This window comes from Eucalyptus grandis, chromosome 9 (assembly GCF_016545825.1).
Source record: "Eucalyptus grandis isolate ANBG69807.140 chromosome 9, ASM1654582v1, whole genome shotgun sequence".
In the NCBI taxonomy this organism is placed as follows: Eukaryota; Viridiplantae; Streptophyta; class Magnoliopsida; order Myrtales; family Myrtaceae; genus Eucalyptus; species Eucalyptus grandis.
Window position 1 is genome coordinate 35,801,160 of NC_052620.1, and position 13,944 is coordinate 35,815,103.

Below are 13,944 nucleotides of genomic sequence, written 5' to 3' on the forward strand. Positions count from 1 at the left end.
CAAGAAATTGGGGGAAAAAGAGGGAGGAGAGAGAGAGAGAAAAGTGGAGAGAGAGCCTTGCTGAGAAGGCCACATATCCCCCCTCAAACGCAACTGCCTTCTCTCTCTCTCTCTCTCTCTCTTTCTCTCAAGATCGCGACCAAGAATCGATAAGAAGCTCCTTCTTCTCCCTCTCCATCTCCATCTCCATCTCCATCTTCGTCTTCAGCATCTTCATTTGTTGGGTCGATCGATCGCTCGCGATACAATCGCCGTTTGGCCGCGGGGGCGAATCGAGGGGAAGCCTTCGGAAGTTTTCCTTTTTTTGCGAATCCCAACCCACCAATTGAATCGGGTCGGGTCGGGTCGGCGGGATCGATCGCCGGGATCGCCATGTCGTGTTCGTCTTCGTCGGGCTCGGAGGGCGACTCCGAGGGGATGGAGAACTACCGGAAGGGCGGGTACCACGCGGTGCGGGTCGGCGACCAGTTCGCCGGCGGCCGCTACATCGCCCAGAGGAAGCTCGGGTGGGGCCAGTTCTCCACCGTCTGGCTCGCCTACGACACTCGATCCTCCGTAAACACCTCCCTCCCTCTCTCTCTCTCTCTCTCTCTCTCTCTCTCTCTCTCTCTCTCTGTGATCGTTTCGGTTCGTTTTGACTTGTGGCGATTTGGCTTTGGATTGATCGTTGGCGTTGCTGGGGTCTGGGGTATTGTTATAGAGAGGGGGGTTTTGATCTGGTGTCGTTGGTTTTGAGCGAATGTTGAGGAGCGAGGACGATTTCTTTTTATTGATTCGATTTTTTGACGATTGGATGACTGCTCCCTCATTCATTTTTATTAAATTTTCGGTCTTTTTCTCTTTTGGAATGATGATGGCTGTTCATTGGTTGAAATCGCGTTGGGAAGAGTCTGATCGTCGGTGGTGATGACTGATGAGTGATATTTATATCCACAATTTTTTTTATTTTTTTTGGAATGGATCATGAAGCTGTTTGCGCTTATGATGTAGGTACCGTTCCATGTATTTTCAAATGGGGGGTGTTGTTGTTTTGGTTATTGTTGATCATGGTGGTTTGTGATCTGGGATCACCCTTTTTTTTTTTTTTCCGGGTGGGGTGGGAATGACCAAAAAAATGTTTCGTCTTGATGAAGATAGTGCCTTTCTCTGAATGATCTTTGGATGGTTTTGTCCCTGATCTAAAGCCATGTGTTGTTCCTGAAATCTTCCTTCTCTGAGGTTGTTTTGTTTTTGCCATGGTTTATAAGGAGTGCTAAGTTGAATTGTAAAGTTACATCCTTGGACTCATCTGGCTAATGATTTTAAGGGGCTCATATTTCAGTACACCCTTTTGCCGGGGGATCCTGATGTCATGTAGTCTGAGTTGTAGTGGCTTGAAGAAAGAGCTTATCTTAGATTAGCATGGCTTGAATGTCTCCAGTTGTGGTCTCCTATAAGCCCGATGCCCTCATAATTTGAATGTTTAATGAATCTCCATGTTAAATACTGACAATGCTCACAACGTTCTTCTGTTGTTTACCTAATTTATTGACACAGAATCATGACAGTCATCATTTTCCATTATGGTCTCAAGCAGTCAATTAATTATATGGTAATGGGATCAGAGCACCACCTCTTCATTGTCTGAAGTTTATGATGGATCTATAAAGGCAAAGTAGTTTATTAGTTTAACTATGTGCTCTCTCTCCTTTCTTAGTTGCTTTGCTCCATGCTTATGTCCTGAATATGGATTTTTTACTTTTTTTTGTTTACTTCCAGAAATATGTTGCTCTTAAAATCCAGAAAAGTGCAGCACAATTTGCACAAGCTGCCTTACACGAGATCGAACTGTTATCGGCAATTGCCAAGGGTGACCCATCAAATTCAAAATGTGTTGTGCAACTGGTTGACCACTTTAAGCATGCTGGCCCAAATGGGCAGCATCTCTGTATGGTCCTTGAATTTCTTGGCGATAGCTTACTTAGACTAATCAAGTACAATCGATATAGAGGCCTTGAATTGAACAAAGTGAGAGAAATCTGTAAATGCATCTTGATTGGTCTGGATTACTTGCATAGAGAAGTTGGTTTGCTCCATACCGATTTGAAGCCTGAAAATATCCTCCTTTGTTCCACTATTGATCCATCTAAAGACCCAGTGAGGTCTGGTGTCTCTCCTATACTTGAAAGGCCTGAGGGCAATCTCAATGGTGGTGCAACCATGAGCCTCATTGAGAAAAAATTGAAAAGGAGAGCAAGGAGAGCTGCTGCTAAGATTTCAGCAAGAAGAGAATCAATGGGAGATGCAGCTACGAAGCCCAAGAGAAGCTTAGATGGGATTGATGTAAGGTGTAAGCTTGTGGATTTCGGGAATGCATGTTGGGTGGATAAGCCGTTCACAGAAGAAATTCAAACAAGGCAGTATAGAGCTCCCGAAGTTGTACTCCAGTCTGGTTATTCCTTTTCTGTAGATATGTGGTCATTTGCCTGCACTGCCTTCGAGCTTGCTACCGGTGACATATTATTTGCTCCTAAAGGTGGTCAAGGCTTCGGTGAGGATGAGGTAAGATTACTTTGCCTATCATGTTTTTTATTGTCTAATAATTGCATGAGTTGAAACATCTGACTGATCATTTCATGTTTGATACTAAACAATATTGGCCAGAAATGGGTATACCTTGCTTGTAAAGGTTGACTTGTTAGTTCCATGAAGGCTGCTCTTGACATTTTTGCAGTTTGGAGTAAAGATTTTAGATTTTTCTTGACAACTTAAAAAGTAAAACTATCTCAGGCACAAAAAATGGTCTCTGCTTGTGTGTAAATGCATGCTATTGGTTCTAGGTCAGCAGCAGTGGCACTGTTAGCATACTTCTACAATGATTGTTCTCATGATATTTCATTTGTCAGTTTGCTTGTTCTATGATTATTAGGTATTACCTGCAAATTACCTTGATATGGTCGACAAGGAAATACTATGGCTGAGATAATAATTTGTTAAATTGTTATTGAGTTTGATTCTGTTAGTCTTTTTTTTTTCTTTTTTTTTGGTAAAAAAATTCTGTTAGTCGTTAAGCTTTGAAGGTTTAGACAATCCATATGTCAACCGTTGACTTGTTCAGAACTCTTGATGTATTTTCCATTATGAATGAAATTTGCAATCTCTTCATCGTTTTTAGTCTCTATGTGCTCGGTTGAATTTTTATGATGTTGACTATCCATTGCGCAACAGTTTGTCATTGTTACTTGGTAAAAGGTGGAAATTTCTTTATCTGCATTAAGATCGTGTTTTACACTGAAATTTTATTTGTTGGGTTAGGATCACCTAGCATTGATGATGGAACTTCTTGGGAAGATTCCAAAAAAGGTAAGCTTGCCTCATATAAATCTTAGTCTTCCTTTCTTTATATATGTGATCATGGCTTTTAAGGGTGGGCTATATCATATCCCTTTGTGAGCAGATTGCCACCAGTGGAGCTCGATCCAAGGATTTCTTTGACAGATATGGCGATCTGAAAAGGATCAGGAGATTGAAATTCTGGTCATTAGATCGGTTACTCGTTGAAAAATACAAGTTTTCTGAGACTGATGCTCTCGAGCTTTCTGAGTTCCTCTGCCCTCTTCTCGACTTTGCACCAGAGAAGCGACCTACTGCTCAGCAATGCCTGCAACATCCATGGCTCGTTCTGAGAGGCTCGACCGATAATGTCACGAGAAATGATTCAAGAGTTGACAAGCTAGAAGCTGGTGTGAGCAACCTTAAGATCAAGGTGGGCAAATGAAAGGGTTGGGAGCTCTGGCTGCAATTCTAAAGCATTTTTTAAGCCCCTTTCACCCTTTTTTTAAAACTTAATTTTGGTGGTTTTTTTTTTCTTTCGAAAGAGATTCTTTCTCTGCTAACAGATGTAAAGTTAATATTTTTTTTATCCTCTCTGGGAAATGACGAGGAGCGGATAGGCCTTTTTGATGGCTTGTATATTAGCCGGTGGCTTTTAACGAAAACACAAGACAATATTGGCTTTTGGAATTTGTTTGTTTTGTTTGACATTGGAATTTATATTTATATATAATTACTGCCGCCACGGTTCTTTTTCTTCAGTGCTTTTGTCTCTTTGTATCGACAGTTGAAAAGGTAATTGACTTAACAATGAACTGTTCAATATGCCCGAGTGGGTTTTCTCGCACTTTGCAAGGCAAACCTTAATTATCGCAGACCCATGGTGCCTGGAAGCGTGCGTGTCTTTCATAAAAACACGGTCGATATGACCAGAAAACAAGACACGGCAAGAAGAACCGGACACGGCCTGGATAAAAAGGACTGGTGTTAGGTTTACCACATCGAACGACATATGTGCTTGAAGGTAGTTTTATAATCAAGTTCTTCTGAAGGTCCATAATCAAACCCTAATTGGGTAGGTCATATTATTACAGTCTGTGGCTAGAGAAATCCCGAAAAAATCTATGATGTATGGCGTGGCCCTCATACGTTTTACTGAACTTTATTGAGTAAACATTTTCGAGACAGTGAAAACGTATTAAGATCCACACATTATATGTCTCGGAAAATTGAATAAAACAAGGCAAAGAAATGACATTAAATGATATTAAATTTCATTAATCAAGCGATGTGATTGATACCTGTTAAGTACCCACTTTATAGGGCGTTGCGCCGTTCAGTAAATCGATTTAAATAACTGAGTTTTAATAGTTTAAATCGGTCTAAAATGGAGTTGAATGAGATGGGGGACCCCATTTGTCTCGCGTGTTTATCTTTGAAAAGAATAGATTAAGACACACTCTTTGTTTTTTTATATTTCTTAAGACTATTCTTAAGTGCCGACTACCAAGTCGGAAGGGGGGGCGCCTTCTGGAGAAGAGAGCACTCCAAAGAGGGTGGGGCCAGTGGTCCCAGCCTATTATTAAAATTTAAATTCTAATTTCTAGTTTTGGCCACGTCATTATTGATGTCATACCCTGGTCTTCAAGCTCACTCCTTTTTCGATTATCTAAATTTCATTAAATTTTAGCTGATTTTTGGGACAGGAGAAAGCGACAGAAGCAGCACAAGTAGGTGGGCTATGTCATCATCTACTAGTGAGAGCGAGGGGGTGCGATTTGTTGGTTTTGGAGTAATTGAATAGAAAAAGCCAGCTTAGCTTTTTTGCCCTTCTGCTTGGTCCAAGTGTCCAATCTTATCTTCTTCATCGGCAAATGTAGGAGAGACAGACATGGACGCACAACGCTTGTCTTCAATTCACTTCACCCCAATTTGTCAAATTTGCTGACTCCCTCCGTGCGTAATTCATATCATAACTTGGAGCTTTTGAGATGATCGTTTGTTGCTTTCTCTCTTTTCAGATAAGAGTTCTCAAGAAACCGATGAATCCTCACTGCACGACAGTACTCTTCGCTTGAATGACGGGTAAGTTATCGACAAGTGGTTCGCACTATCGAAAATAGCCCCTAGAGAGCACCTTGGCTCGAATTGGAATTTTAACCCCTTGAGGATTAGCTTTGAGAATTGATTGTTCTTAGGATATTGTCATTTCGAAAAGGGAAGAAAAGAAAGTAGTCATGGTATGCCTTTTTTTTTTCTATATGTCAACGTCTTGAAAGAAAACTTAGAGAGCTAACCCCAAATTCAAGCGAAGAATTATTACTTTTGAGAAAAGATATAAAAAAAAATGGATCGAGAGATTCAGCAGGGTAGGCAGGCTCAGATCAGCTGAGTTATGAAAATATCGAAGGTACGAGTATGTTCAAACTACGAGTATAGTTTTCAAAACTGAAACATGTGATGAGTGAAATCAATTACAAAATTCTGACCATTAAAAAAAAAAAAAAAACTCAATTGCAAAGTGATGATCAGAATGCAAGCGTGCATTTTAAACATTAATGACCTTAACACGAAAAGATGCCTTCGGAAATAATCATTTCGTTCTAAAGTAAACTAACTTAATTCTCAAAATCACACACAAAACGTTGGATTTATGGGTAAGCAAACATGGGTCGGTCGGTCCAACCTAAATCAAATGGGAGAGAAGAAAAAGGGAGAAAGGTGAACCGACCGAAGATTATCGTCAAGTGAATGTATTCTGCAAATATTCCTCAATGCCATGCAAGTAAAGCGATGCTTTGGACTTCTGGAGATTACAAATTCTCACCAGTCAATTGAGGGAAGGAAGCCAATGATCAGAGCAGCCCCATGTCTCACGACCGTCTATAACACTCAAGAATGCCGACAGAAATCTTCATGGCCATTTCATGTCCCATTCACAAATTGCCAGATGAAAATGCTAGGAACAAGTCTTCATCAGGAACCATGTCATGTGCCAGGAATGCAATATACATTGTAGAGGCAGAGGCAGAGACAGTGAGCTGCAACCATGCTGCCCGGAAGCAATACTCACTGAGAAAAATTAATGAGATCGAGCCACGACAACCTCAAACTTTATCCTTTGGCAGCACAAGATCTTCTGAGTAAAATGGCATTACATTACATCCTTATCCTCTTCTAACCTCAAGCAGAATACAGTAGATATGCAGTGCAGAGCCTGGATTCAAGCAAAAGAACATACAAATAGTAATATACATGCATGCGTTCAATTGATTACAAACAAAGGGAAAGGCAGCAAAAAAGAAGGTCAAAAAAATCAGACAAAAGGCCATTCTCTCAAACGAAAATCAGGACCCCCTATATCAGCTATCGACCAACTCTCATCATAACGGTCACAAACAAAATTTGCTTATTCGTCATTACGACTGCACGACTTTATTTTGTTTGACACATGCGGGAGCCTTAAACTCCTGACACTTCCAAATTGGAGTGGCTCGAACAGCCTCACACCATCCTTAGAATGTTCTACAGAAAACAAAGGCACATTGCCAGCAACAGGCTTGCCCGTCTTCTGTTCACCCGATGGGGAGCGTCTACTATTCGACTCATCCTTCGGATTTGCCTGATCTTTAGAGGTACAGATGCTCAAAGGTAACTTCTTTAACTTCACTCTCCCCCTCTTTTTACCAGAATTGCACCCATCATCCCAAACTCTCTCCTTTGACCGACTGGATTCCCAATTTTCATCCTCCTTAATTACGTTCACCTCATACGTAGATCCCTCAGAATCTACCTCACCCATTACAGCATGTCCGTTGCACTTCGGTGAAATCTCCCCCGGCAGTACACCTGCATTTGGAACCCTAGCCTCATCTAGATTAGGCAAGATTCTGGGTCTCTTCCTCTGACCCTTAGAGTCAGAGCTCGATGAATTCTTTGAAATCCTAGGAGAGCTATTTATAGCTCGATGCAGCTTCCGTGCGAGTTCTTCGTCTTCCCCACAACTTTCAACAGCCCTCTGATTTTTGTACAAAGAGTGAACTGGAACATGCTTCTGCAGCTTATTCCTTTTTAGACTCCTGTCCTTAGTCCCTAATTCTTCCGGAAAAGAGGCAACCAATTCCAAAGCGCTTCTGGCAGCTGCCATTGCCTTCACTGCAATGGCGGCCTTCTCTTCTGCTGCAGCTCTCGCGGCGTTTGCAGCTTTAGCTTTAGCTGCAGCAGCTGATTTTGATGCCTCCACAATTTCTTCAGGCGAAAGGTCAGAATCACCGGTATGAGCACGCAACAAATTATTCAGATGAGCATCGAATACATTGGACGGTGAGGATGATGATGAAGAGGCAAAGCAGGAGGCATGAGAAGCACAATCACTCTCGCAATTCTGTCTCTTCAGTCCTGCAAGCAGACGCTTCCTCGGGGGCAAAAGCACATCGGCATCCAAGTGATTGACATCGCATAGATGAGCCTCCATCAACGCCTTACAATCAGAAGCTTCAGCGCATCGACGAGAACAATTCTTCAATCAGCACAACATGCAAATCCATCCACGCTCACTCTGGACAAACAGCAAAAACAAGACACCATGTCTAAGCCCATCATCTCTTCATGTAGAAAGAGAACCTAAAATCTGATTTTTCATATCTGGACATTGCCCAACATTTTTAACGGAGAACAGATACAGATCGACAGAAGCATTGATCAGGGTTGCATTTCCTTAATATCAATGCTCTCTTCTTTCATTTCTTTGTTCAAAGATTTTAAAGGACCAAAGAAGACAAAAAACCCAACACTTCAATTTCCATCCAAACATCATCGTCCGTTCCTCTCGTCATTAAGATCGTCATCAAACACGCCAGCACAGTTCCAAATCAAATATGCAGCAAAATAAATTATATAACAAGCTCCAACCATATCAAGCTCACAAATTGCTGAAACAAAACGAATACACCGCATCAAAAACGAGCAATTCGATCAAATTCAATGCTAGATAAAATACCCAGAAGCTGGATTCAAGAGGACTTTGCAAATCTAATCCACAAACACGTGAAAAGAAAAAGACAAAAAAAAGAAAAGAGAGAAAAAACACCATCTGTTTTACCAGATGAGTGCGGAGAGCTAGAAAGGCTTGGACTTTGAGTTACACAATTCTGAATTCCTGTATCTTTCAGAGATTGGAGAGAGAAGGGAGAGGGACGGAGAAGGAGGGAATACTACAGGAGGGGAGGTGGAATTAGGGTTTTCTGAGGAGGAGGAGGAGGAGGTTGTGAGAGAAATCCAGGGTCGTGTGGAGTGATGTAGAGATCTCTCCCCCATTTGTATTTTGTGGTAATGCTTCTTTTTGTGGGGGCTGGCTTGCTTGGGTTTCTGTATTTCCCCCTTTTTTTTTCTTTTTTTTCCTTTTCCCTTCCTAATTTCAGCTTGTAACAGTTGGAAATTTACCCAAAAATAAAAAATAAAAATTAGACAGCAACAACAAAAACGGCAATGAATTTTTATGCACGCTTCACGATGGCCCGAATCGAGGAAGTTGTCTAAAACATCCTAATTCTATTGTACGATGGTCGATTCAATCATGAACTTTATAATTGTGACAATTCAATCTTAAACCTATTATACAATGATCAATTCAATCTTAAACATTTCAATTGTGTCAATATAATCTTGAACCTTTTGACTATTTGAAAATTTAGTTATAGACCTTTCAATGATTTGCCAATACAATTCTTCAGCGATTTCTGACCAAAATTACCTAGAATGATTATATTGACAAATCGTCAAAAAATTTAGAACTAAATGTGCACAATTGAAAGATTTAGAATTAAATTCACTATCGTGCAATAAGTTTATGACTAAATTGACATAATTTGAAAGGTTTGGGATCGAATTAGTTGTCATAAAATAAGTTTAAGATTTTTTGAAAAATTATCCCACCTAGATTCGATAATACCTTAAACTCGAGCAATGCTAGTGGCTCCTCCTCTTGGTCATTAACCCAACTCGACTACATGAGCATTCAAACTAGCCAAGTGTTGTTTACTCAAATTGGTAATGTGAAAAGCATGAGAGTTTGTGAAAGTCGATTTACAAGAGGTTTGCGAATGTCTTGTACAAAGTGAATGTTCTAATTACAGTCTAATTGGACATGTTTTTTCTTTATGTCATAGTCGTTGATAGACCTCAGCACTCACAGCTGCTTGGATACTTGACAACGTCACCCCAACGTCACTCATTTTTTACTGCTCCATGATGGATGCTCGACTTCAGTGCTCGTAGCTGCCTCGACACTTGACAATGACTTCACTCGATGATACTCGCAATTGATAGAATCCCATAACGAATAAAGTCCATAGTAGGTATTGTTGAGTGTTAAGAACATTGAAATTTTACTAAGGATGCGTTTGATAACCATTTTGTTTTCAGAAATAATATCCTTCTTTATCTATTTCTAGGAACAATATTTGGCAAGGCAAGGCTTGCCTAACCACCAGCAAGGCTCGGCCTCACTTAGATCAGTGTTCGTAGCTGCCTCGACACTTGACAATGACTTCACTCGTTGATGATACTCATAATTGAGAGAGTCCCATAACGAATAAAGTCCATAGTAGGTATTGTTGAGTGTTGAGAACATTGAAATTTTACTAAGAATGTGTTTGATAATCATTTTGTTTCCGGAAATAATTTTCCTTTATAAATATCCTTCTTTATCTATTTCTAGGAACAATACTTGGCAAGGCAAGACTTGCCCAACCACAGCGAGGCTCGGCCTCACCTAGATCGGTGCTCGTAGCTACCTCGACACTTGACAATGACTTCACTCGTTGATGATACTCACAATTGAGAGAGTCCCATATCGAATAAAGTCCATAGTAGGTATTGTTGAGTGTTGGGAACATTGAAATTTTATTAAGGATGTGTTTGGTAATCATTTTGTTTCTGGAAATAATTTTCCTTTATAAACTTCTTTATCTATTTCTAGGAACAATATTTGACAAGGCAAGACTTGCCCAACCACCAGCGAGGCTCAGCCTTACTGAGGTGAGGCTGAGGCTTGCAATGGCCAAGCTAACCTTCGGCGACTGCCGGTGTGCAATGGTCAATGATCAACTAGGAGGAAGAAGAAGAGAGAAAAAAAAAGAAAACTAGGTTGGGATTGATTCTAAAATTGTTCCTCGCAATAAAAAAGTTGTTTTTTTCTTGATTTTATTCCAAATCTATTCCCAAGAATAAATTTGCTCCCGGGAACAAAAAAATTACCAAATGGATTTCTCTTCATATTTTTTTTTTTGTTTCCAAGAATAAAATAGTAGAATCGATTACTATTAGGCAAGTTAGGCCCTATTTGGTTACCAGTCAAATAGTAAAAATTTCTATTCTTTTGTTCCCAGGAGTAATTTTGGATAGAATCGTTTTTGGTAAAAATTTGGTTCTCGAGAACAAATTTTTATTTTTTTGTTCCCGGAAGTAAATTTGGAACAAAATCAAGAATAAAAAAAAAATGATTCTTGTTTCCGAGAACAATTCTAGAATCAAACTCATAATTTCTCTTTTTATTTTCTTATTTCTTGTTCTTCTTCCATTTTCTTCTTTTTCATCTACTGCCATCGCTGCGGTTGCCTTTCGCCGCCACCCACCGCCGCCGATTGCGGCAACCAATCCAATGAGCTCGCCGAAAGCAAGCCTAATCACCGGCGAGGCTCGCCCAGCCTCACTGAGGCTCGGCCAGCCCTGTTGAGGCTCAGCCGAGCCATGGCTGGGCGAGCGGCCTCGCCAGATTCGGACGAGGCCGCTCACCCGGCTATTGACGAGGCTCGGCCGATGACACTCTGGTGAGGTCTCGGGTCATCCCAAGGCTAGCGACCGGCTACTTGAAGAAGAAGAATAGGAGAAAGAAAGGAAAAAAAGAAAAGAAGAAAAAAAATATTTAAAAATTAAAAGAAAATGATTTGAAGTAGAAATTTTGAGCACGGTACCAAACGCAATTTTATTCCAAGTATTGAAATTTTGGACGATTCACCAAACGGCTTAAAATGCTTAGAAATTATTTTCGGGAGTAAAATAAAAAAGAATGATTTCTAATCAGAAATTATTTCCGGGAGCAGAAGCATTACCAAACGTGCCCTTAACAGACAGATCCTAAGTGACTAACAATTGCAAGGCAGAACTCCTAATGATGAGCAAGGATTGGAGTGAAGCTCAACGACCATGGAAAAGGAGCAAAGACGTAGAGAGTTTTGACAACATCTCAGTATTCCAGGATTTTCAAAAAGGAGGGATTGAGAATCAATTAAAAAAAAAACTGCATCTTTACTATATTTACTTCAATTTACACTTCATTGGACAACGGTATTTATGCCCGAATAATAATATGGAAAAATAATTAATCTAATCTCATAGGGAATTCTCTAATATCCGTAAATATACTTTTACATATATAAATATTTTCTCAACATTTCAAAAGAAAATTACATGTACAATTGCCCTCATTACGATAAAAAAGAAAAAAATTGTTTGAAAAATCATAAACTTATTGCACTTTCACCAATTGTATACTAAAACTTTGAATTTTGGCAATTGATTTCTAAACATTTTTGTTTTTTGTCAATTAAGTTCATCTGACCAATTTCAATTGGAAATCATTGACGTGGATATCAGCCAACCTACATAATACCGTTGGCATTGACATAAATAATTTTCGATAATATTTTTTTTTCTAACCATAGGCCAACAACCTCGCCGACCTAGGGTTAAAAAAAAAGAGGAAAAGAAAGAAAAAATATTTAAAATTATTTACATTAGCATCGACGGTATCACATTAAATAGCTGATATCCATATCGACAATTTCTAGCTAAAATTGGTTGTATAGACTTAATTAACAAAATGCAAAAATATTTAGAGCTCAATAACAAAATTAAAAGTTTTAAATTTGAATTGATAAAAGTACAATAAATTTAAGATTTTTTAGACCGATTAAAAAAAAAGCCCAATGTGATGACGATATAATGGCTCGGCCTTAAACGAAGACTTTGTGGTCTTTTGAGCAGTAGTTCCCTCATTTTTCTTCAACAACGTCCCTTTAAAAAAAAAATTAATTGTGATTTTATACACAATCCAATCTTGCACATGATTTAAATCCAATCTTATGTCGAATTTATAAGATTTCATAGCCGGCCAAGTTCTATTCTATTTAAATCATCATCCCAATTATCAAACGCAGGCACAGTAGTGTTTGATAGCACATATGTTCGAGGTTAGACAAGCTTTGTATATCGACAGCAATTCCTCAAATTAAAAAAAGTTAGTCTTGCAAATATGAACTGAAGTGCACTTTCACTCTATACCGAATTTATCCATGATGACATATTTATTCCCTCGTTTAGTTCCAAAAATTAGATCAAGGATAGCTATTCCTCTAAGGGGGCCGAGCGATACTCATTCTATTCAGCATGGAATGGTCCTATTTTTATATTCCAAAAATGACATTGCATTTTTACTAATTGAATATATCTAAAGTACACAATAGTTTTTAATTATTTTATGCTCATGATACATTTATATTTGAGTGTTTCTTGATAGAACAGTGTAATAGTATAAAAAAAAAACGTTATTTTTTTTTATCATGTTACTTAATTAAACTAGAAATTGAATTAACTACCTAATTTAATTGTACCATAAAACTATTCAATAATATAAAGTTATTCTAAATTGTCATTATCTTTTAATGTATACCTTATGATAATTGCGTTTATTATATTTAAATTAGTGAATTTTTTTAATGCAGTTTATTAACAATATATGAAATAGAATGCATAAATAATAGACAAAAATAATAAGGTATCATATATTATTTTTATGATAATAGGTAATTATAGTTAGCGATTGGTTAATTGTATAATCTAATTATAGAATTTACTTGTAATTAAAGCTTATTTTATAGAGATGTTCTAATTATAGATAGTTTTAATTATAAACTATTTTTAACATGAATTGACTGGTATTCCTACTTCCTTGAATAGATCATTATGTACATTTCATTCATAAAAATAATAATTTTCATTTATTATCAATTAAATTCAACGAAAAATTATTGAAATAGGTAAAAATTTTAAATTATATAACTAAAATAAGGAACCAAAACTATCAAAAACATTTTATTGATTTCTTTTAGCTTATTAAGTCGCAGAGTATATTTGAAAAATACGTTTTAATTATAAGATTAATTATAACAGCACAGTTATTATATAGCAATTATAGATAGAATATTGTCCTTAATAGAATGTAATAACTTTCCATTATGAATTTCGACAAACAGAATGAAAAATCCTTTAAATCATTTGGATTGGTGTCTATTATCCTAGATATATACTTAACAAGTGTTTGCTTAAACAATACTTTTATGAGAACGCCGATACGGATCTTGATTTGCATTAATAATATTATTCTCATCATGACCTAGACTGCTCATTTTCTAATGTTTCTTTTTTCATGATATTATTCGCAATTACGTTTGGGGAGGATACATAGGCATGGTGGAGTGGTAATTTTGCTCGAGAGCGAGGGCATTTGCGGCCGAGATGCTAAGCGTTCCTCCCATCCAAATAATCTTTGGGCTATAAGTGAAGGTCCTCATC

At 38.2% G+C, this 13,944-nt stretch overlaps 2 protein-coding genes across 2 annotated transcripts; one reads left to right on the top strand and one right to left on the bottom strand.

The window, feature by feature from the left end:
* Positions 1 to 25: 25 nt before the first annotated feature.
* Positions 26 to 4,073, top strand: LOC104419567 (probable serine/threonine-protein kinase sky1). The gene is made up of 4 exons (XM_010031269.3): positions 26 to 555; positions 1,759 to 2,541; positions 3,295 to 3,342; positions 3,437 to 4,073. Exons 1-4 carry the CDS (start codon positions 373 to 375, stop codon positions 3,755 to 3,757), a joined length of 1,335 nt encoding a protein of 444 aa, XP_010029571.1. The 5' UTR covers positions 26 to 372; the 3' UTR covers positions 3,758 to 4,073.
* Positions 4,074 to 6,432: 2,359 nt separating this feature from the next.
* LOC104419572 lies at positions 6,433 to 8,645 on the bottom strand. The gene is made up of 2 exons (XM_010031274.3): positions 8,414 to 8,645; positions 6,433 to 7,870 (listed from the first exon to the last, which is right to left on the bottom strand). Exon 2 carries the CDS (start codon positions 7,784 to 7,786, stop codon positions 6,722 to 6,724), a length of 1,065 nt encoding a protein of 354 aa, XP_010029576.2. The 5' UTR covers positions 7,787 to 7,870; positions 8,414 to 8,645; the 3' UTR covers positions 6,433 to 6,721.
* Positions 8,646 to 13,944: the final 5,299 nt, after the last annotated feature.